Source organism: Sorex fumeus, unplaced genomic scaffold, assembly GCF_029834395.1.
Source record: "Sorex fumeus unplaced genomic scaffold, SorFum_2.1 ptg000065l, whole genome shotgun sequence".
Lineage (NCBI taxonomy): Eukaryota > Metazoa > Chordata > Mammalia > Eulipotyphla > Soricidae > Sorex > Sorex fumeus.
In genome coordinates, this window is record NW_026606122.1 from 2,772,968 (window position 1) to 2,798,694 (window position 25,727).

The 25,727-nt window shown below is 42.0% G+C and overlaps 1 protein-coding gene and 1 non-coding gene across 2 annotated transcripts in view; one reads left to right on the plus strand and one right to left on the minus strand.

Moving 5' to 3' along the window:
- Window positions 1-25,727, minus strand: part of CCNB3 (cyclin B3) — a 74,547-nt gene that overhangs the window by 5,930 nt on the left and 42,890 nt on the right. The window contains exons 4-5 of the mRNA XM_056128613.1: window positions 2,071-2,208; window positions 157-312 (exon numbers count right to left, since the gene is read on the minus strand). Coding sequence (XP_055984588.1) covers window positions 157-312; window positions 2,071-2,208 — 294 coding nt within the window. The remainder of the gene's footprint in view (window positions 1-156; window positions 313-2,070; window positions 2,209-25,727) is intronic.
- Window positions 24,788-24,894, plus strand: LOC130036777 (U6 spliceosomal RNA). The gene has a single exon (XR_008794444.1). It is a non-coding gene; the product is annotated as a U6 spliceosomal RNA (small nuclear RNA).

Below are 25,727 nucleotides of genomic sequence, written 5' to 3' on the forward strand. Positions count from 1 at the left end.
ATCACGCTTGCCAATCTCTAATTTAGGAGGCTGAAGAAGAAAATTACCCTTCCTGCCAAGTGTACTTTTCCCTCACCTGACACACAGGCAGCACTCTAGATATAGAAGAGACTAAATCAGTGGTGGTAAAATAAAGATGTGCTTCACTTCTCTTACCTTAGCATAGGCACGCAGAAAATGATAGGCAATGGGAATATTGATATCAAATTCGAGGGTTTGCAGAACTTTGATTTCCATGTTAATCATTTCATGTCGTGAATAAATATCATCACATACATACAGGAAGTCCTCTATACAAGGTGGATTGGGTTCCTATAGTTTCAGTGAAAAAGCAGTCACAACCAAAGACAGTTCAAATTGTCTTTGTGTTCGGAGATGAAAAGCAGAAAAGCAGATAGGGAGAGGAGTGAAAGAGAAAGCCACCCTTCTTGACATATGCTTTCAAGGGCCCTCTGAAAGGCAGCTTCTGATTCATTTGAGTGGCATATCCTATAAACAAAATTAGAGAGAAATAAGAAACCTGTCCAAAACTGTAGCTCCAGAGATTTTATGCTCTCCGTAGAGAAGGCCCTGTTGGTGTTACTTCTTACAGCAGTCAAGGAAACACAATATAACAAAGGGACTGGGAACAGTGATCTCTCCTGGGGAGTAAGTGTTGGGTATGGGAAATCTCAGGTCTATTCTGGGAAGAGGGAGGAAATGAAAGCCATAGACAGGAAAACATAAAGATGGAAAATAAACCTGTAATTTTGGTCCTAGTCTAAGAAACAAAAAGCAATGTTTAGGAGGGGAAACCACTAGGGTATAACGCAGTGAAAGAGACACAAACAGGCACAAAGAGTGCTTAAATAAAGACAATGGACTCCCGAATGTGAGAGGATATGCATGGAGGGCTAGATTTAGATTAAAGTAAAGTAAAGGCCCTCCTGTTCATCATCGATTTGCTCAAGCGGGCCCAGTAACGTCTCCATTGGAGACTTTGTTGTTACTGTGTCTGGCATATCGAATACGTCACGGGGAGCTTGCCAGGCTCTGCCGTGCGGGCGAGATACTCTCGGTATTTTGCCGGGCTCTCCGAGAGGGGCGGAGGAATCGAACTCGGGTCGGCCATGTTGGCTGCGTGCAAGGCAAACGCCCTACCACTGTGCTATCGGTTCTTAGATTAGACCAAGGATAACAAGAACCCCTATCTGGGAGTGCCTTTTCATGGTTCATGCCTCTACATGCTGAACCCTGATTTTGGAAAGACATCTAAGAGGCAGGAAGACCCTAACACTTTTCCCTACCTGCAGTTAAATGCCTTGCCGCTTCTGGGCCCAGTTCAATCCTGCACCCAGAGCCAGGAATAATCCCTGATCACCACCAGATGTGGTTCAAATAACTACCCCCCACACAAATAAATCCACTCTGAATAGAGTAAAAGTTGCTTACCTCTAAGCTCCTAAACTCTAAGGTTTTATACAACTAGTTAATCTGAAGGGAAAACGAGAGTTAAACATGAACATGAACAGTTAGCATCTATGGAAAATTCAAGAAATAATATGGATTATCATTATGGAGGAAAGGCCTCATTTTCTACTGCTGCTTCAGAAAAGAACTATTCCACATGGATTCATTATTATACCCAAAAGGTCACATTTTCTTCCATATCTCCAGTATCTAGACTTCAAAATGCTTTCTTACTTACAAGGGAAATTCAAGAATGAAAAGGCTGCAGAGGATAGAGATCCATGAACCAGATGAAAGTTTTAAAAAGAAGAAGCAACAATTTAATTAGTCAGATCTATAAGCATAAATTTGCAAAGAGGAAGTGGAAGAATCTAATACTCAGCAATGCATATACCACCACTGCCACTCAATGCTACTTTCTCCGATGGAGAAATTATTTATGTAACTATGAATGCAATTGTATATACATTACATATAATGCATATGTACAACAGTGTATACACATGTACAATATATATTTATACACATAAGTATACAAAATATATACATACATATACATGAAATATCTGATTTGGACAAAACCTAATTAATTATCTACAGATCCTATGGACTCAGGCTTACCTCAAACTTTGCTGCAACAAAAAAAGCTGTAGAACCAAGGAGCTGTAGCTTTTCCTTCCTGCATATTACCTCCATAAGATAGAGATCTATCAGCTTCACTGCTAAGTACAAGGTCTCATGACTCATCTCAAAGGTTACCTAGAAGAAACACAAACAAGGTAAGAATATGCATATTGTCAAGCTACAAAGACACTTCCAGAAAGATTCAGGCTACCCACCATGCAGATTTGAGGACAATGGAATGACAAGGCCTGATCAGCTCATTGTTCTCAGCTCATGTCTGATTGTAACTCAAATATAAAAGCTTGTAAATGTGTCTCACAGTGATTCAATTAAAATTTTTTTAAAAGATATGATCAGCTATGGATGAAAAAACTCCTTTTGTGGACCCAAAAGTTATTACATAAAGACATTTGTGCTCCTGTTTATGGAACCACTATTCACACTAGCCAAAATCTGAAAACAACTCAATTGGCAAAGAACATATGACAGGATAAAGAAATTGTGATGGGCAAGCCAGAGATATAGTTCGGAGGTTGAGGCCATTTTTCTTCATATAGTCAACCCAGATAAGACCCCTGGTACTGCTTCTGGTTTCCTGAGCACTGTCAGAAGTGAATCCTGAGCACATATGAAGGAGTAAGCCCTGAGCACTACTGGGTGTCACTCAAAATAGGAAAAAATGAAAGAAATGAATTGTGGTGCACATACACAATGGAACACTATATGGCTATAAGAAAAGACAAAATCATGCAATTTGGCACTATGTAGATCAATCTGGTGAGTATTATGTTGAGTGAAGTCAGTCAGAAGGAGAGAAACAGAATGATCTCTCACATGCAGGTTATATAAAGAAACATAGTAGGGGAATAATATATGGTCAAAGGCAACAGAACACAGGAAAATTGGCCAACAGAACTGAGATAAAGATAGTGGAGGAGTGTGGGTGGAAAGGGACACTCTCGTGGAAGGTGACATTCTGGTGGAGGGGACACTGATAAAACTGAAACACTGTATGCACAAACAATACTGTAAATCGTGGTACCTCAAATACGGTTTTAGTATCTTTTGAATTAAAAATTCCTTTTCCTTTACTTGGTGTTCCCTTCTCTACCTTAGCTGCCTTTTTCCCCAGAATGTTCTGCCAGCTTCCAAGCCCTGGAGCAGACCTCCTGGTACTTATCTCAACTATTCTTGGGTGTTCGACTCCCATTCTGTTACTTTATAGTCCCCAGACAAGTGCAGTCCTTCTATGTGCAACGAAATACTATGCAGCTGTTAGGAGAGATGAAGTCATAAAATTTGCTTATAAGTGGATGGACATGGAGGGTATCATGCTAAGTGAAATGAGTCAGAAAGAGAGGGACAGACATAGGATTGCACTCATTTGTGGAATATAAAATAATAAAATATGAGACTGACACCCAAGAACATTAGATGTAAGGGCCAGGAATAGCTGGAATTCTGTTATGGAATTATGGAATTATGCATAGCTGGAAGCCTGTCCCATGAACTGGGGGATAAGGCAGCTAGAATAGAGTAGGGATCACTAAAACAATGATGGTTAGAGGAATCATTGATGGAAGATGTGTGCTGAAAGTAGATAAAGGACCAAACATGATAACTTCTCAGTATCTGTATTGCAAACCATAATGCCCAAAAGTAGAGAGTATGGGAGAAATTGTCTGCCATGTAGGCAGAGGGATGGTTGGAAAGGTTGGGGGATACACTGGGAACATTGGTGGTGGAGAAAGTGCACTGGTGGAGGGATGGGTGTTTGATCACTGTATTATTGAAACTTAAACATAAAAGCTTGTAATTGTAGCTCACAGTGATTCAATAAAATTTTTTTTAAAAAATCCTTTTCCTAGTTCTTTATTCTATCTTCAGTGCCTTGGAGTATCTTGTCATTATCTATACCTGGACATTTGGGTAGTTGAGCAGTCTTATAAATCAGAGATGTTCACCCTTCTCTATGGGTATTCTAAATGAACCTCTCTCCTTGATATCTAATACTTATATTCTTGCTTACCCTATTTGCTACTACCTTATACAGCAAACTCTCCAAAAAGATCATGTTTATTTCACTCTTACATATAAATATCCATTTCTTGGTTTATATATTCAGTAGTTTCTCTTACCTATTAGATACATTATTAAAATCTATGGATTTAGAACAAATATCAATAGTAACATCTGGTAATGAGCTAAGGACTAGGTGAGCCAGAATGTGATTAAAACATTACTAATAGAACACTTCTTTCCCATTTTCCTGGTACTCCTACACCAACTCCAAGAAACCAATCACTCTAACTCTAATCCCAGTTAGAGCTGGTCATATGGCAAGCTTTCCAAATGAGACAAAACTTGGCTTGTTTGTGTAAGTGGAGCCCTTTATACATATATCTTATCAAATAAACACTTTTATTATGAGCAGAAAGTATTCCTGCCTGAAATGATTGCACTCCCTCAGCCAAAATACAGTTTAGGAAACAGAACATAATATTTGATCACTCACTCAATCTCCAATGAGTTTCTTCTTCATAACCCTTTGTGTTTTTTCTTCAAGAAGAATAAAATACACTTTTCCAATACTATAACCATGCATGAATTGTTTCTTTAATGTTTGCCCAAATAGTTGCTCAGTTATTGCCATATGATCACCAAATACAGTAGAATTTCTAACTTAATTTCCCATTGCCATGTAAAACAACAAGTTCATGGGTTCTGGGGATTAGGATATATACTTGTTATTCTGTTTATTGTATTTTTCGTGGGAATACAATAAAACATCTAACACCATCAAAAAATAGGGTGATGAAATGAACAGAAACTTTCCCAAAGAAGAAATCTGAATGGCTAAAAGAAACATGAAAAAACGCTCTACATCACTAATCATCAGGGAGTTGCAGATCAAAACAACAATGAGATATCACCTGACACCACAGAGATTGGTCCAGATCCAAAAGAACAAAAGCAACCGCTGTTGGCGTGGATGTGGCGAGAAAGGGACTCTCCTTCACTTGCTAGTGGGAATGCTGACTGGTTCATCCCTTTTGGAAAACAGTATGGACGATCCTCAAATAATTAGAAATTGAGCTCCCATTTGACCCAGCAATACCACTACTGGGAATATATCCCAGAGAGGCAAAAAAAAGTACAGTCGAAATGACATCTGCACTTCTATGTTCACTGCTGACCTATTCACAATAGCCAAAATCTGGAAAAAATGCAAGTGCCCGAGAACAGATGACTGGTTAAAGAAACTTTGGTACCTCTACACAATGGAGTATTATGCAGCTGTTAGAAAAGATGAAGTCATAAAATTTACATACAAGTGGTACTACATGGAAAGTATGAAGCTAAGTGAAATGAGTCAGAAAGAGAGGGACAGATATAGAAAGGTTGCATTCATATGGGGAATATAAAGTAACAAATTGGGAGACTAACACCCAAGAATAGCCGAGATAAGTACCAGGAGGTTCACTCCATGGTTTGGAGGTCAGCCGCACATGCTGGGGGAGAAGGCAGCTCAGATAGAGAGGGGAGCACCAAATAAAGGGAGTTGGGAGGATCCTCCCAGGATGAGAGATGCATGCTGAAAATAGACTATAGACCAAACATGATTGCCACTGAATGCCTCTTTTGAAAATGACAGCACCCAAAAGGAGAAAGACAACCAAAGGGAATGCCCTGCCACAGGGGTGGGGTGGGGTGGCATGGGGGGTGGGGGGTGGGAGGGATGCAGGGAGCATTGGAGGTGTGGAATGGGCACTGGTGGACGGATGGATACTCAATCATTGTATAACTGAAATCCAAGCACAAAAATTTGTAAGTCTACAACTGTACCTCATGGTGTTTCACTAATAAAAAAAATAAATAAATAAAGGATATGTACAGCAGGAAGAAATCACACTGCTAAATGCAAATGCATCAAATGAGGGACTAGCTACTTAAAATAACTGCTAACAGATTTTAAGGAGAACATTTCTAGCAACAGAATAGTAGTTGGAGACTTCAACACCACCTTATCACCTCTGGATAGATCAACAAAAATAAAACTCATCAAGGGAACACTGGTTTTGAAGGAAGAAATCGAAGAGACAGGGCTAATAAATCTATACTGGACTTACATACCCCCAAATGAATACACATTCTTTTCCAGTCAACACAGAAAATTTTCCAGAATAAACCACATGCTGCTCCACAAAACATGCCTCAACAGAATCAAAATGATAGCCACTGTATCAACTATCTTTTCAGACCATGATGCACTGAAGATAAAAGTTAATCATGCACAGATGCAAAGAACCAATTAAACACCTGGAAATCAACAACTCAATGTTGAACAACAAGTGGGTTAGGAAGGAAATCAAGGAAGAAATCAAAAGGTACATGGAAACAAATGAGAATGAAGACATGAGCTACCAGAAAATGTGGGACACAGATAAAGCCATGTTAAGGGGAAAATGTATAGCTCTGCAAGCATTTATCAGGAAGGAAGAAAGGACCCACATAAATAGCCTGACTACACAGCTCAAGATCTTAGAAAAGGACCAACAAAAGGAGCCCAAACCAGGCAGAGGAAAGAAATAAAAAAAACTTAGAGCAGAAATCAATGACATGGAAACCCAAAAAACAATCTGAACGCTCAACAAAACCAAGAGCTTGTTCTTTGAGAAAATAAACAAGACTGATAAACCACTAGCAAGACTCACAAAGAAAGAGAGAACCCTAAGAAACCGATTCAGAAATGAAAGGGGGACATGACAACAGAAACCAAAGAAATTCAAAAGATCATCAGAGACTGCTTTCAAAGTCTGTATGCCACAAAACAAGAGAACCTAGAAGAAATGGATAAGTTCCTGTGTTCCTTTAATCTCACAACACTGAACCAAGAAGATCTGGAACACCTGAATAGACGTATTAACATCAAGGAAATTGAAACTGTAATCAAAAGTCTTCCCAAAAACAAAAGCCCAGGTCCAGATGGATTCACTAGCGAATTTTTCCAAACATTTAAAGAGGACCTATTGCCAGTTCTTTTCAAGCTTTTCCAGGAAACAGAAATTCTCCCAACCCTTTTCTGCGAGGGACATATATCTCCCTAATAAGAAAGGCAAACAAAGTCACCACACATAAAAGAAAATTACAAGCCTATACCCCTGATGAACACAGATGCAAAGATCCTCAACAAAATATTAGCAAGTAGAATCCAATAACTAATCAAAAAGATCATACCCCATGACCAAATGGGGTTCATCCCAGTTATTCAAGGATGGGTTAACATTTTGGAAATCAATCAACATAATCCATCATATCAACAAAAGAAAAGATAAAAATGTATGATAATATCACTAAATGCAGAGAAATCATTTGACAAGACCCAGGACCCGCTTATGATGAAAACTCTCACCAAAACTGGTAGTAAAGGAACTTTTCTCAATGTAGTCAAAGCCATCTACCACAAGCCTATGGCAAGCATTATCCTCAATGGGGAAAAACTAAGAGCCTTCCCTCTAAGATCAGGGAAGAGACAAGAATGCCTACTCTCACCACGTCTGTTCAATATAGTACAGGAAGAACTTGCAATACCAGTTAGGAAAGAAAAAGATATTCAGGGCACCCAGGTGGGAAAGGAAGAAATCAAGCTCTCACTATTTGCAGATGATATAATACTATATGCTTTGCGAGCTCGGACATTAGCTTGCGGTTGCCTGAGGCATGCGCCAAAGCACGCTGGCAAATTAGCTCAAGAGTTTTCAAAGATAGGCGATTTTTTGGGGCTATCTCTTTCTTGGCGTTCCTCGCACATTCATGGAGGTGCTGAACCAGTCGATCGTATTCCTCGTCAATGTTGTCAACAGTGGCATCTTCCCATGTTGCCGCAATAGTAATAAAGAGTTCCCAGTTGGTGGTCATTCTGGGAGTTCTCTTTTTGAACATTGCAGCCCTTTCTCCCCGCTTTGTGAAGTAGAATTTTGCACGAAGGAGACGGTGGTCCGATCCCGTTCGAAATTTTGGGACAACAGCGACATCGGTCAGGCAAAACCATCGATTGAATATGATGTGGTCTATTTCGTTGTGGAATCGTCCACCGGGAGACTCCCAAGTCCATCGTTTAGATTCTGCCTTCTGGAACTGTGAGTTACCATGAATGGTCTTGGTCGACATGATGAACTCAGACAGTCTCTCACCCTGTTCGTTCCATTCTAGGCCATGGGTCCTGATGTGAAGTTCTTCAGCTGATCTTCTAGGTCCTATCTTGGCATTAAAATCACCCACAATGATCTTGTAGAAGGTGTGGTCTTCTTTATAGAACTTCTCTAGCTCCATGTAGAACTTATCGATTTCTCTTTCATCATAATGAGATGTTGGTGCATAGACAACGAAGATAGAAACTGCAGGCAGTGAGCCACATCTATTCAAATGTAAACGTCCGATTCGGGTTGTTAGGCATTCGAATGAATCAATGCTCTTGGCCAAGTTTGTGTTGACAAGGACACCGACGCCTCCAACACCTCTTTTATCGCATGTTCCGAGGATAATTCTTCTCCAGTGTCGAAAACGGCATGGTGAGATTCGTGCCTTCTTGTCTCGGTCAGACCAATGATGTCATACTTGATCATTTGCACTTGTACCATCAGGTCTTCGATGGATGCATCTGATGCTAGCGTACGTGCATTGAAAGTACAGACGATCATTTTTGTCTTCCTTCGTTGTGGCAGCCTAGGTCGGCCTTGAGATTTTGTCGGCCTCTCCTTTCTCATCCTTCTCAGTGCTGCCATGTCGGTGAAGCAGTCAGGGTCAGGTGAATGAGACCAGTTGTAGTTACTGGTTTTGGCATATCGAATACATAGCGGATAGCTTGCCAGGCTCTTCCGTGCGGGCGGAATACTCTCGGTAGCTTGCCAGTCTTTCCGAGAGGGATAGAGGCTTTTGGGGTGACCTCTAATCACCCTTGTAGGTGTTACCATATTTGAACCCTATCAAATATGGTACGACAATTCTGGAAGATGGGTTATTTAGTGTCTTATGATGTGTCGCGAGGCCACTTTGCGGCCGCACGGGTCCGGAAAGCATCCTGGAGTGTGGCGACGGCTGGGTAGTGGAAGTAGTGTCGAGAGTGGAAGTCTGCCAGTGGGGTATTTATCTGGGTAGGGTGGGTCTCCTGTGCACAATTCGATCCCTGGGTGGTTGATGGAAGCAGACAGGGCAGGGTAGGGTGGGGTTCCTGATTAGAATCCCTTTGTCACCTGTGGTGGTGGGAGCAAGCAGAGAAGCTCTGTCCCTGGGTCCGCCAAGCCTGGAGTCCAAGGTCTCAGAGAGTTCCGCTTATCTTGTTCTGTGGGTCTTCAGTCGTGCGTGGGTCTCGGCTGGAGCGGCCGCGCGGGTCCGGAAAGCGTCCTGGAGTGTGGCGATGGCTGGGTAGTGGAAGTAGTGTCGAGAGTGGAAGTCTGCCAGTGGGGTATTTATCTGGGTAGGGTGGGTCTCCTGTGCACAATTCGATCCCTGGGTGGTTGATGGAAGCAGACAGGGATCGCAAGCTAACGTCCGAGCTCGCAAAGCAATGCAGAGATGCGATCAAGGAAGACCTCAAAGAGAGAAGAGCAGAAGTACTGGTAGATGCGGCAGAAGCCGGGAAAAGTATTCGTAATGCCCGCCTGTCCTTCGCCAACTATAAGACCAAGATGACTGCCCTCCGACGTCCTGATGGATCCATCACATCCTCCAGAACGGCAATGGAGAAGATTATCCATGACTTCTACTCAAATCTCTTCGATAGCCATGTCCACTTGCCGACATACCAATTCCACAGGATGGATATGTCGTTCCCAACGTTCTCCCTTCCGAAATCCGACACGCCATTTCGTCGGTAAAGAAACAAACAGCACCCGGTCCAGACAAGGTCAGACCTGAACACCTGAAGAACCTGCCGTCAGTACTCATCAATACACTGGCTCGGCTCTTCACTCGCTACCTGTCTGAATGCAAGGTTCCGTCCCAATGGAAAACCAGCAGGACCGTACTACTGTTCAAGAAGGGAGACATCCATGACATTGGCAACTATCGCCCGATCTGCCTATTGTCTGTCATCTACAAGTTGTTCACTCGAGTCATCCTAAATAGGATTGGCAGAACACTAGATGAAGGACAACCATGCGAGCAAGCCGGGTTCCGCAAAGGATTCAGCACCATCGACCATATCCACACGATAACCAAGCTCATTGAGGTTTCTCGGGAGTTCAAGATGCCGCTCTGTTTAACGTTCATTGATTTAAAGAAGGCCTTTGATTCTGTTGGGACGGAAGCGGTTATTGAAGCCCTAGCCAATTAGGGCATTCAAGCCCAATACATCAGGATCCTCCGTGAGCTGTATTCACTACCAGGATCTCACCATTCTACAAAGAAGTGATCGTTGATGTCAAGAGAGGGGTGCGGCAGGGTGATACCATTTCACCGAAACTCTTCAGTGCCACCCTCAAAAACATCATGTGACGACTGGAATGGGAAGGAATGGGAGTGAAGAAAGATGATCGGCAACTACACCACCTCCGCTTTGCTGATGACATTGTTTTAATAATACCAAACATCAGCCAAGCAGCACAAATGCTGGCCGACTTTGACCGTGAGTGTGGAAAGGTAGGACTACAGCTGAATCTTACGAAGACAATGTTTATGAGAAACAGCCTTGTTCGTGATGCCCCATTTGCTCTCAATGGAACGACCATCTCCGAATGCAACAGCTATGTGTACCTAGGTCGAGAGGTCAACATGACAAATGACCTGGCACCTGAGCTGCGCAGGAGGAAGAGAGCGGCTTGGAACGCCTTCAAGAACGTCGAAGAAATAGCTAAGAGGACGAAGAACCTCTGGCTCCGGGCACATCTCTTTGATTCCACTGTTCTTCCTGCATTAACATATGCCTCAGAGACCTTGGCCCTACGCAAACAAGATGAGAACGCTATTCAGGTCTCCCAAAGAAGAATAGAAAGAGCTATGCTTGGAATATCACGTTTCACTCAAATGAGAGAACGAATCCGGAGTTCTGACATCCGTCGACGATCAAGGATCAGGGACGCTGTCTCATTTGCCAAGGGTCGAAAATCAGATGGGCTGGTCATGTAATGAGATTTAAAGACGACCGTTGGACTAGAGCTGTTACTGACTGGATTCCACGGGATGTCAAAAGACCGCGTGGCCGCCCACCTACCAGATGGTCAGACTTCTTCGTCAAGATCATGAAGGATCGGTTTGAGGCCCTTCATGTTCCTGGAGCGAAGAGATACCATTGGGCTACACTAGCACGCGACAGGGACAAATGGAGTCGTTACTGGCGCCCGCTCGAGCAAATCGATGACTAACGGGAAGTTAAGTGATTAAGTGATAATACTATATATAGAGAACCGTTAAAGCCTCTACCAAGAAACTCCTAGAAACAACAGACTTGTATAGTAAAGTTGCAGGCTATAAAATCAATGCCCAAAAGTCCATGGCTTTCCTACACGCAAATAATGAGAGAGAAGACAGTGACATGAAAAAAGCAGTCCCGTTCACAATCATACCCCAGAAAATTGAGTACCTCGGAATAAACATAGCTAAGGAGGTAAAGGACCTGTAGAAAGAAAACTACAAAGCACTACTTCACGAAATAAAAGAAGACATGAGGAAATGGAAGCATCCCCTGTTCATGGATTGGGAGGACTAACATTGTCAAAATGTCAATACTCCCCCAAACTTTATACAGACTCAATGTGATCTCTATAAGGATACTCATGAAATTCTTCAAAGAAAAGGATCAAACACACCTGAAATTCATATAGAACAACAAACCCCAACAAATAGCTAAAGCAATTCTTGGGAAAAAGAATATGGGAGGCATCACCTTCCCCAACCTCAAACTCTACTACAAAGCGGTAATAATTAAATTAGCATGGTACTGGAACAAAGGTATAGCCACATACCAATGGAACAAGGTTGAATATACTTACACACACCCTTAAATATATGATCATATAGTCTTTGATAAGGGAGCAAGTAATGTGAAGTGCAGCAAGGAAAGGCACTTTAACCTATGGTGCTGTTAAACATGGGCAGCTACATGCAAAATACTGGCTCAGACCTGTACCTAATACCATGTACAAAACACAGATCAAAATGGATTAAAGACCTCAACATCAGACTAGATTACATAAGGTACACTGAAGACAAGGTTGGCAAAAACCCTCCACGACATTGAAACTAAAGGTATGTTCAAAGATGACATGCCACTGACCAAGTAAGAGGAAACAGAGATAAACAAATGGGACTACCTTAAACTATGAAGCTTCTTTCCCTCGAAAGAAACAGTGACCAGAATACAAAGACAATCTATAGAATGGGAGCTGGAGCAATAGCACAGCGGGTAGGGCGTTCGCCTTACAAGTGGCCAACATGGCCGACCCGAGTTCGATTCCTCCGCCCCTCTCGGAGAGCCCGGCAAGCTACCGAGAGTATTCGATATGCCAGACACAGTAACAACAAAGTCTCCAATGGAGACGTTACTGGGCCCGCTCGAGCAAATCGACGATCAACGGGAGGGCCTTTACCTTTTACCTTTACCCATCTGATAATTTGTTTATATCAAGGATATACTAGTCACTGGTTGAACGCTAGAAGAAGAAAGCATCCAACCCCATCAGAAAATGGGGTCATGAAATGAACAGAAACTTCCTCAAAGAAGAAATCTGAGTGGCCAAAAGGCACATGAAAAAACCCTCTTTATCACTAATCATCAGGGACATGCAGATCAAAATAATGATGAGATATCACCTCACACATCAGAGACTGGCCCACATTCAAAAGAACAATATCATCCGGTGTTGGTGCGGATATGAGTAGAATGGTACTTTCATTCACTGCTGGTGGGAATGCTAACTGGCTTAGCCCTTTTGGAAAACAGTATGTAGATTTCTCAAAAAATTAGAAATAGAGCTCCTATTTGACCCAGAAATACCACTTCTGGGAATATATCCCAGAGATGCAAAAAGTATAGTAGAAATGACATCTTCACTTGTATATTTATTGCTACACTGTTTACCATAGCCAGAATCTGGAATAAACATGAGTGCCCGAGGACAGATGACTGGTTAAAGAAACTTTGGTACATCTACACAATGGAATACAATGCAGCTGTTAGGAGATATGAAGTCATGAAATTTCCTTATAAGTGGGTAGACATGGAGCGTATCATGCTAAGTTAAATGAGTCAGAAAGAGAGGGACAGATATAGAAGGACTGCACTCATCTGTGGAGTATAAAACAACATAACATGAGACTGACACCCAAGGATAGTAGATAAAATGGCCATGAAGACTGCTCCATAGTTGGAAGTCAGTCTTATGAGGGAGGGAAGGTAGAAGGCAGCTAGAATAGAGAAGGGATCACTAAGAAAATGATGGTTCGAAGATTTGATCGGGATGGGAGATATGTGCTGAAAGTAGATAAAGGACCAAACATGATAACCTCTCAGTATCTATATTACAAACCATAATGCCCAAAAGTAGAGAGTATGGGGATTATTGTCTGCCATGGAGGAAGTGGGAGAGTGGGAAAGGGGGGGGTTTATACTGAGGATATTGGTGGTGGGGAATGTGCACTGGTGGAGGGATGGGTGTTTTATCATTGTGTGATTGTAACTCAAATATGAACACTTGTAACTATCTCACAGTGATTCAATAAAATAAAAAAATCAGCAACCTCTACTTAAATTGAGACAATAGTCTTCAAAGACAAGCTTACCACTTGGAACAACGTGAAACAAGTCGGTTACTTCCTGTGACGACCCTTCAAATTCTGAAGGCAGTTATTATGTTACTTATAAACTTTTACCATTTTAGGCCAAATAATAACTTGAGTTCATTGAGCTATGCTTCACATGCTGTAATTTTCTTACCCCTTGATCAGGCTACAAATGAGAAACCTAACTCCATGCCAGTTAGAGAAGAGAGACAGTGCTCTCATAGCTACAAAAATGTGGACAAGATGCCTGTCATATACAGTTTCCAGATTCTTTCTCACAACTGTCTTTGACTAACCTGCCCTTTCAATTCTTCATAAAAACAATCATATTTATTTGTAGACAAGAAAAAATATAAGGGAAATAAGTAAATCAAAACCATATTAAAAATATAATTCCGCTTAAAATAGGGAAACAAATTTTACAAAAATAACCTCAAATATTCTAAGCCTATTTTCTAGTAAGATGTATAAACACAGATACAAATAAGATATATAAAAAGAAGTAATTACTCAAGAAAATATTCTGAGAAATCAGAGTGACTACTTATTAATTTTTCAATCCAAAGAACTTGAATAATTTTTGAAAGTATAGTCTCAACAAGACCTGAAAAGATACAAAATCTTTGAAATGACAACACTCTGAAAATAAAAAAACTGGAGTCTATTAAAACAATACTACATAACACAAACTTGTAATAGAATCAGTATCTTAGACTGTAACATATCCAAATCTATAATTCCAAAGACTACTTTGTAAAATTCTCCCAGAAATAAGACGTAAGAGATTTGCAGGCAGTGAGTAAAACCTTGAGAAACATAATTAGATTCTATAAATCTTCACACAAACATAAACATACATAATCAAAAAGGGAAAAAAAAGACAGGCAGGAGAAATTGTAAAGAAAGAACATATTAATTCCTATGAAGCAAGGAAAGATCAAGGCTTTACATTTAAAGAACCCAGAGTATACTGGACAAAATTAATGAAAACAGATAAATAGGAAATATCAAAAAGATTTAAAGGAACATAATGTATTAAACAAAAACAATCTAGACTAGGGCCAGGGATGTGGCTACATGGTGCAGCAGATGTCTTGCCTGTGTGAGGCCCTGGGTTTGAACCTCAGCACCAGTACCATATACCTCACGAACACTACTAGCTGTAGCCTCACTCAGTAACATTTTAATATAAAATATTAATAGTAATAATCTATATCAAAAGTCTACATTGTTTTAACTATAAGTGTAAGAAAAGTACAAAATTATCTCATCTTACTTGACTGGTGCACAAAATAGGGTTAATTAAATAATGTCTATGTGCATATAATAGAATATTAATGCAACATTTTAAAAGAATAAAGTAGATGGATTGGGGAAAGAGCTGAAAAGGTTGGAGCAAATGGTTTTCTTAGGAAATAGATTCCAGTTTAATCTCTGGCAACATATAGCTACTCCACCCCCAGCACTGCCAGCCAAGAAGGATCGTATTTCTGGGCTCTAGCACCAAACCTTCAGGCCCATGAAGCTGGCAGAGTATCACCAGGGTTGAACCCAGGTACCTTGATCACAGCTTGGGAGCTACTCTACTCTCTCCACAAAAAGAACAAAGTAGATCTATATGTATATGGAAAGATTACTACAGCTTATTTTTGTCTGGGATTTTTTTTTATTTGGATGGGACCATACCAAGCAGTATTAGCCAATAGAGACAGAGGGTAGGGCGTTTGTCTTGCACGCGGCCAACCAGTGTTTGATTCCTCCGTCCCTCTTGAAGAGTCCGGCAAGCTACCAAGAGTATCCCACCCGCATGGCAGAACCTGGCAAGCTCCGCCTGGTGTATTCGATATGCCAAACACAGTAACAACAAGTCTCACAATTGAGACGTTACTGGTACCTGCTCGAGCAAATCGATAAACAACTGGATGACAGTGCTACAGTGCATATGTAGCAGCGCTTAGGAGCACTACTTTTTCTGAGCTTTGAGGTTCCTCCCAGTGTTGCTCTGGGGACCATGAGGAGCGAAGGATCAAATTGAGCCTTTTTATATGCAAAGCATCCACAGCCTATTGAGTTATCTCTCCACCTCCAGTCCAGAGCTCTGTTTTGTTTGGAGGCACACCCATCAATACTCAGAACTTACTCCTGGCTGAGTGTTCAGGGATCACTCCTGGGAGGGTTCAGAGGACCATATGGGGTGCTGGGAAGCTAATCAGGATCCCACTTGGACAAAGCAAACACCTTATCCACTAGACTATCTCTCCAGCTTCAATCCAAGTATTTTTTTTGCCTTTGTAATGTAGGAGTACTACTATTTATTCAGCAATTGATTAAGATGATTGAATAGGGCATGAACTCCACAATACATTTTTATTCAGAATGTTAATTTAATTTTATTATTGTATTATTATTTTCCCCTTTTTTGATTCACTGTGAGATATAGTTATAAAGCTTTCATGTTTGAGCTTCGGTCATACAATCATCAAACACCCATCCCTTCACCAGTGCACATTTTCCACCATCAAAATCCCCAGTACTCCCCCAACCCCCACTCCAACCGTTCCCCTGCCTTTGTGGCAAGACAACTTCCCTCATGCTCTCTCTCTGCTTTAGTTACATTCGATATTTTGACACAAGTTCCACCACCACTCAAACCTGCTGAAAAGTCAATGCTAGACAATTTGTTTTGTATTGCTTGTTATGGATAGAATATGATGTCCAGGAAATTCTGTGTCCTTCTCTTCTGGTAGCTTTAGTTTATAGTCTCTGGGTCTTGGTCTCTGATGATATTACATTGCACCAGGGGCAGTTTGTGGGTGTGACTGCCAAGCTACTGGAAAACTGGGGACCTAGGAGAAGGAGGCCCAGGCCCAATCCAAGTGGGCTTGGAGATCTCAGTCACGGGTTCCTGCGTATCTGGATTTTCCTGTTGGTCCACTCTTTGGTGAGGTTTGGTGAGGTTCATACCCTCTTGGGTGAGGCTCATTCAAGATTGTGGATATTGTCTTGAGCATGGTGGCAGGTTGGGTTCTGGAAGTTTTCGACTGCCAGGGTTCCGTTTGGGGCAGGGAGGGAAATTCAACCCGTGCCCCTCTGAGGTGCCAAAAGTGAAGACAGCCTGATGCAGGATCAGGACATTCTGTGGCACTCTCCTCTGGGAACCTCAGGTTATAATCCCTAGGTCTTGACTGTTGATGTGATTACATGGTGCCAGGGGCAATTTGTGGCTGTGACTGCCAAGCAACTGGAAAACTGGGGACCTGGAGGGAGGGGCCCCAGTCCTAATCAAAGCAGCCCTGGAGATCTCAGTCACGGGTTCCCGCCTACCTCCACACTACAGGCCCAAACTGTGACTTTTGATCTCTCTCAAGATTTATGTTTCTCTGAAATATTGCCAATAAATGAGCTTATAGAGCTGAGCTGGATGTGGTTTGTGGGCATGTCTCACACATACCTAAGTTTTGGCCATTTAATTTCTTGGTAAACTTTGTCCCAAGTTGCTGGGGTCTGGCCAAAGGCACAGCAGCAATTTGGGGGTATCTGGAAGTGTGAAGCACCATCAGGTTGCTGATGCACTCGGCCCACAGGTACAGGTTGACCTGCTGGTGGCACCATACACCCCCATAGATTATTTTTAAAAGAAAGGAATATCATCCCCCATCTTTCCTGTGCACAGGTTGGACCATCAGTGTGCCCCTGTCCTGTCCTGCCCTACGCTCCTGATCACCTGCCACTCAGACAGCTCCCTGAGGGCACCGCCAAAGTTACGACGTGCGTACCCACCCAGCCCTCAAAATTCCTGTGCACAGGTGGGTCCATCTGTGTGCCTCTGTCCCAGCCAAATCTCCCAATCATCTGCCACCCAGACAGTTCCCTGAGGGCACCACTGGAGTTCCACTGCATGCCCACGCACCCCCCGCCTTTCCTCTGCACAGGATTATGTCCTAGCTCTGTGGACTAGCATCCGGACAGTCTGGGGGTGTGGCCTCCACTGTAGTGGGCGTGGCCCTCTCAAAAGTTGGCGTGGCCTTCTGTTAGGCCAGCAGCTGCTCATGTGTCCAAGTTATATTTCCAGCTCCCAGCAATCTCGACTCACATGCCAACATTTATCAACTAGTTCTGTGGAAAATATCCTGGCCGCATCAAACACAATACGACAATAATCCACCAGACTACTTCAATTCCAACAAAGGACCATTGTACACAAGAAGCTGTACAAGCCCAATATAAAAGAGCACTTCCTCCAACACTTCACTAGATGCCTATCATAAGCGACAGAATAATGTCTGAGAGGAAGGCCATATTCTAGAAGTGGAAAAGGGTGACCACCATCAACCGACCTTATTCAGAGTCCTTTCCCACAATAGGAGGTAACAGTGCTGGGAGGAGAGCGCGGACCCCAAGGCCCAGCAACCCCAAGTCCCAGCACGCGTCCAGATCCGGAGCAGCGCGCCTGGCAGCCCACCGGCCCCTCCCATCCAGGTGGGTTGGAGGACCCCAGCGGAGCCCCGCCCCTGAACCCAGACGCGTGGCCCGCCGAGTGAGAGCAGCGGGAGGAGAGCGCAGATCCCAGGATCCTGGGAGGGAGTGGCCTGGGACTGTCTAGGGGCGTGGCCTCTAAGAAGGGGCGTGGCCTAAAAGTGGGCGTGGCCTGCTTCAAGGCGGGCGGCCGCTTACGCGGCCACAGGTATATCACTCACTTCAAACAACTTGGACCTTCATCCTTTCATCCTTTTCATCAACTTGTTACCTAATACCAAACAAAATTTCTCACCTCTTCTACTATAATTCAACAAAATCCCACTCGCCTACACCATTTCCAACAAAAGTTCAGTTGGAAAATAGCTATACAACCTCAGTAGTAAATAGTAACGCCTCCAAAAGTTTCACTCAATGTCAGTTATAAAACAAAGAATAACGCCTGATTGAGAAGAAGGTCAGACTCAGAAAGGTAGAAGAGGCGCATCTAGCAGCAACAAAGCTGAACGGCTCCTGGCAGCCTCTCCTCACTCAACTAGAACAGTAGCAGCGAGTGTGAAGGACCAAACCACACTGGTCACAATGCTAAAGCAACGCAAAAGCCCACCAAACTTTCTTATTCACGAGGCTAGCCCAGACGACACCAACAGTACTATAGCGTTAGACAACCTCTCTGACAAGGAATTCAGAATGGAGCTACTCAGGATGCTTAGGGAACTAAAAGAAACAATGGAAACCAATGCCAATAAAAGACAAGAGGATTTGAAGTAAGAAATGAGGAAAATGCAATCGGAAATGTCGGACCTGAAAAATCTGGTAGCCGAATTGAAAACCACAGTGGAAGGCCTCAGCAGCAGAGTAACAGTGGCTGAGAACAGAATCAGTGAGCTTGAAGATCAAGTTCAGAGTCTTGTCAGAAAACAGCAGAAAATGGAAAAGAGACTCACAGTTCGAGAACAGATGGCAAGAGAAGATCGTGACGAAGCCAAGAGGGGTAACATAAGAATTATTGGAGTCCCAGAGGGACGGGAAGAAAACCTTGATGAAGAAGAAACTGTCAAAGAAATCATTGCTACAACGTTTCCAGAGCTGAAGAAAACTTGTGACCACATCCAGGAGGCCCGAAGGGTACCGGCTAGAAGAAATCCGAATAAAAATACCCCAAGACACATCCTGATCAAAATGACCAAAACTTTAGACAGAGACAAAATTCTGAAAGCACCAAGATCGAAGAAAGAAATCTCTTACAAAGGAACATCCTTAAAATTCACTGCTGATTTTTCTGATGAAACCCTCGGGGCCCGAAAACAGTGGTGGGACATAGTGAAAAAACTCAATGAAATAAATGCCTCTCCAAAAATACTTTACCCAGCGAGACTCTCATTCATAACAGAAGGAACAACACACAGTTTCACAGACAAAAAACAGCTCAGGAACTTCATAGACTCAAGACCATGGTTACAAGTACAACTAAATGGGCTACTTTAAGGCAAGACAGGCCTCTCAAATACACCAAATTTCAACAGAACAATGGGACAAAATCCCACAACAATAATCTCTCTCAATATCAATGGGCTAAACGCACCAATTAAAAGACATAGAGTGGCAGGATGGATTAGAAAATTGAACCCAACATTCTGCTGCCTGCAAGAAACACATCTCAATAGTCAAAGCAAACACAGACTCAGAGTCAAAGGCTGGAAAACAATACTACAGGCAAACAGCTCCCAGAAAAAAGCTGGGGTAGCTATCCTAATATCAGACCACATCGATTTCAGAGTGAAGAAGGTCACAAGAGACAGTGAAGGTCATTTCCTATTGACCAAAGGATCTGTACAACAGGAAGAACTTACAATAATAAATGTATATGCACCTAATGAGAGACGAGCAAAGTACTTACAACAATTACTCATAGATTTGGAAAAAGACATCGATAGCAACACAATACTAGTGGGAGACCTCAACACCGCTTTGTCACCCCTTGATAGAACAACCAGACTCAAGCTTAGCAAGGACATACTTCATCTGAGGGAAACAATGGAAGAAAGGGGCTTAGTAGATATATACAGGACACTTCATCCACAAAAAGCTCAATACACATTCTTCTCAAGCGTACATGGAACGTTCTCCAAGATAGACCACATGCTGAGCCACAAAACATGCCTCCATAAAATTAAGAAGATACACATTATATCAACAATCTTCTCAGACCATAATGCGCTGAAATTAGAAGTAAATCACACACAAAAACAGAAAACTAAATTAAACACATGGAAATTAAACAGTGCACTATTAAACAACGAGTGGCTTAGACAGGAAATTAAAGAGGAAATCAAAAGGTTCCTAGAAACGAAAGAAAATGAGGACACGAGTTACCAAAATTTATGGGACACAGCAAAAGAAGTCTTAAGAGGAAAGTTTATAGCTCTACAAGCATTCCTCAGAAAGGAGGAGCGAGCCCACATAAATAAACTAACCTCACAGCTTAAGAACTTGGAGAAGGACCAACAAAAGGAGCACAACCCTAACAGGAGGAAGGAAATAATAAAACTCAGAGCAGAGATTAACGATATGGAAACCCAGAAAACAATCCGAAAGATCAATGAAACCAAGAGCTGGTTCTTTGAGAAAATTAACAAAATCCATAAGCCCCTAGCAAAACTCACAAAGAAAGGGAGAGAGAAAACCCTAATAAACAGAATCAGAAATGAAAAGGGGGTCATTACAACAGAAACTACAGAAATTCAAAGGATCCACAGGGAGTACTTTGAAAAGCTTTATGCCACAGAACATCAAAACCTCAAGGAAATGGATAAATTCCTAGACTCCTACAGACTCCCAAGGCTGAACCAAGAAGACCTGGAATACCTGAACAGACCTATCACCATCAAGGAAATTGAAATGGTAATAAAAAGTCTCCCTAAGCACAAAAGCCCTGGCCCGGATGGATTCACCAGTGAATTCTTCCAAATCTTTAAAGAAAACTTACTCCCAATCCTCTTTAAGCTTTTCCATGAAATTGAAATATCAAATACACTTCCGAACAGTTTCTATGAAGCAAATATCACACTGATACCAAAAGCAGACAGAGATAACACAAAGAAAGAGAACTACAGGCCGATATCCCTGATGAACACAGATGCAAAGATCCTCAACAAACTACTAGCAAATAGAATCCAACTACTCATCAAAAAGATCATACACCATGACCAAGTAGGATTCATCCCAGGGATGCAAGGATGGTTCAACATTCGGAAATCAATCAACATAATCCACCATATCAACAAAAGAAAAGATAAAAAAGCATATGATCATATCAATAGATGCAGAGAAAGCATTTGACAAGATCCAGCACCCCTTTATGATGAAAACCCTAGCCAAAATGGGCATAGAGGGGACTTTCCTCAACATAGTTAAAGCCATCTACCACAAGCCTACAGCAAGCATCATCCTCAATGGGGAAAAATTGAGAGGCTTCCCTCTAAGATCAGGGACGAGACAAGGATGCCCACTCTCTCCACTGCTGTTCAATATAGTACTGGAAGTACTTGCAATAGCAATTAGGCAAGAAAAAGACATTAAGGGCATTCAGGTAGGAAAGGAAGAAATCAAGCTCTCACTATTCGCAGATGATATGATACTATACTTAGAGAACCCAATAACCTCCACCAAAAAACTCCTAGAAACAATAGACTTGTATAGTAAAGTTGCAGGTTATAAAATCAATACCCAAAAGTCCATGGCTTTCCTATACGCAAACAGTGAGAGAGAGGAAAGCTATATGAAAAAATCAATCCCGTTCACAATTGTGCCCCAGAAAATCAAGTACCTAGGAATCAGCTTAACTAAGGAAGTAAAGGACCTGTACAAAGAAAACTACAAAACGCTACTTCAGGAAATAAAAGAGGACATGAGGAAATGGAAAGACATCCCCTGCTCATGGGTCGGAAGACTTAACATTGTCAAAATGGCAATACTACCGAAAGCACTGTACAAATTCAATGCAATTCCTATAAGGATACCCATGACATTCTTCAAAGAATTGGAGAAAACACTCCTGAAATTTATATGGAACAATAAACCCCCACGAATAGCTAAAGCAATTCTTGGGAAAAAGAAAATGGGAGGAATCAACCTCCCTAACTTCAAACTTTACTACAAAGCGGTAGTAATCAAAACAGCATGGTACTGGAACAAAGGCAGAACTGCAGACCAATGGAACAGAGTTGAATACACTGACATCTCCCCCCAATCATATGATCATCTAATCTTTGATAAAGGTGCAAGAAATGTGAAGTGGAGTAAGGAAAGCCTCTTTTACAGTTTGTGCTGGCATCACTGGACAGCTACATGCAAAAAAATGGGCTCAGAACTCTGCCTAACACCATGTACAAAGGTAATATCAAAATGTATTAAAGACCTCAACATCAGACCAGAAACCATAAGATACATTGAAGACAAAGTTGGCAAAACCCTCCATGACATTGAGGCTAATGGTATGTTCAAAGATGACACGCCACTGGCTGAGCAAGTGAAAACAGAGATAGATAAATGGGACTATCTTAAACTAAGAAGCTTCTGTACCTCCAAAGAAACAGTGACCAAAATACAAAGACAGTCTACAGAATGGGAAAGAATATTCGCCCAATACACATCTGACAAGGGGTTGATATCAAGGATATACAAAATACTGGTTGAACTCCACAAGAAGAAAACATCCAACCCCATCAAAAATGGGGCAATGAAATGAACAGAAACTTTCTCAAAGAAGAAATCCGAATGGCAAAAAAGCACATGAGAAAATGCTCTACATCATTAATCTTCAGGGAGATGCAGATCAAAACCACAATCAGATACCATCTCACACCTCAGAGACTGGCCCACATTCTAAAGAACAAAAGCAACTGTTGCTGGCGCGGATGTGTTGAGAAAGGGACACTCCTTCACTGTTGGTGGGAATGCCGACTGGTTCAGCCCTTTTGGAAAACAGTATGGACGTTCCTCAAAAAATTAGAAATTGAGCTCCCATTTGACCCAGCGATACCACTCCTGGGAATATATCCCAGAGAGGCAAAAATGTGTAGCCGAAGTGACATCTGCACTTGTTTGTTCATTGCAGCACTCTTTACAGTAGCCAGAAACTGGAAGAGACCTGAGTGCCCAAGAACAGATGACTGGTTAAAGAAACTTTGGTACATCTACACAATGGAGTACTATGTGGCTCTTAGAAAAGATGAAGTCATGAACTTTACATACAAGTGGTACAACATGGAAAGTATCATGCTAAGCGAAATGAGTCGGAAAGAGAGGGATAGACATAGAAAGATAGCATTCATCTGGGGGATATAAAATAATAAAATATGAGATTAATACCCAAGAATAGCTGAGAGCAACACCAGGAGAATTACCCCATAACTTAGAGGCCAGCTGGGTATTCTAGGGGAAAGGACAATTCAGATAGAAAGGGGAACACCAAGTGGAGGGTGTTTGGAGGATCCTCCCAGGAGGGGAGATGCAGGTTGAAAGTAGACTGGACTGAACATGTTCGCCACTCAATGCCTCTTTGGCTGATCACAACACCCAGGAGGAGAGAGAAAACAAAAGGGAATGCTCTGCCACAGTGGCAGGGGGGGATGGGGGGATGGGAGTATGGGGGGGGAGGGATATTATTCTGGTGGTGGAAAATGGGCACTGGTGGAGGGATGGGTATTTGATCGTGGTATGACCGAGATCCAAGCACAAAAATTTGTAAATCTACAACTGTACCTCATGGTGTTTCACTAATAAAAAAAAAGAGGTAACAGTGCTAATGAACTTGAAGGGTTTACTGCTATACAAACACAACAGCATGAGTAAACAGCGCAAATCTCCATTACAAGGAAAGGACGAAGAAAAGAGTCCCGAATCCTCAAGACGTGTTATCCACAAATATGATCTCTCTGATAAAGAATTCTGAGGTGAAATGTTGAGGATGTTCAAGGAACTCAAAGAATCAATGGAGCAGACATCAAGAAAATTAAAGAAATCAATGAAAGAAATAGTGGAATGGATAGTCAAGAAAATACAGGAAGAAATGAGAGAAGAAATAAGAAGGCTACAAAAAGAAGTGTCACAAATAAAGGATTCAGTAGATGAAATACAAAATTCAGTGGTGCCCTCAACAGTAGAATGATTACAGCTGAAGACAGAATCAGTGAGCTTGAAGATGAGCAACAGAAATGATACAGGCAAAAACAAACAATGTGAAAAAACCTCAAATTAGTTCTAAGGTGAGTCTGAGAACTAGGGGATGACTCCAAGAGGAACAACATTAGAATTATCACAGTATCAGAAGAACAGGGAGGCAGTTCCAATGAAAAACCCACAGTTAAAGAAATCATTGCTGAAAACTTCCGAGAGTTAGAGAATGCAGGCACCCAGATCCCAGGAGTCAGACAGGTGCTAGCTAAAAAAGACCCTAGTGCTCGCTTCTGCAGCACATATACTAAAATTGGAACGATACAGAGAAGATTAGCATGGCCCATGCACAAGGATGAAACACAAATTTGTGAAGTGTTCCATAAATTTTTCTGTAGAAATGGGCATGGCCTATTTTTCAGTGGGTGTCCACTAACGTGGCCGCAGGTAGTTTAGCCATACTAAAGAACCTAGTCCCCAAGGAACCTAGTCCCCAACCTACACAGCATTATGAAGAAACAAAGCAAATTCCCACCACAAGGGGAGGAAAACGAAAAGAATCCAGAAGACTCTATCAATACTGCTCACCTAAGGAACCTCTCTGACATAGAATTTAGATACAAAGTCATGAAGATGTTCAATCAACTTAATGAAAACGTCAGACAGACATCCAGTAACATGACAGAAAAAAATCGACAAATTACGTGAAGAAATGGGAGCAGAAATGTCATGATTAAAAGATTCCATAGATGAAATGAAAAACTCAGTCTCTTCTCTCAACAATAGAATGACCACAGCTGAAGAGAGAATCAGTGAGCTGGAAGATCAGCTGCACCAAGCCAACAGGCAACAACAAACAGTAACAAGGGACCTCAAATACCTCTACAGAGAATCAGAGTCCTAGCAGATGATTCCAAGAGGAACAACATTAGAATCATTGGACTACCAGAAGCTCAGGGAAACGATCCCAACGAAAAAAACACGGTTAAACAAATCAATGCTGAAAAATTCCCAGAGCTCCACAATGCAGCCATTCAGGTTCAAGGAGCCCGAGGGTAACAGCTAAAAGAGACCCTAACAAAAAAACTCCAAGATATATCATAGTTAGAATGATTGATGCTGCCGATAGAGATACAATACTGCAAGCAGCAAGGTCAAAGAAGGAAATCACATACAAAGGAGCACCCCTTAGATTCACAGCACAGCTATTAGAGGAAACCCTC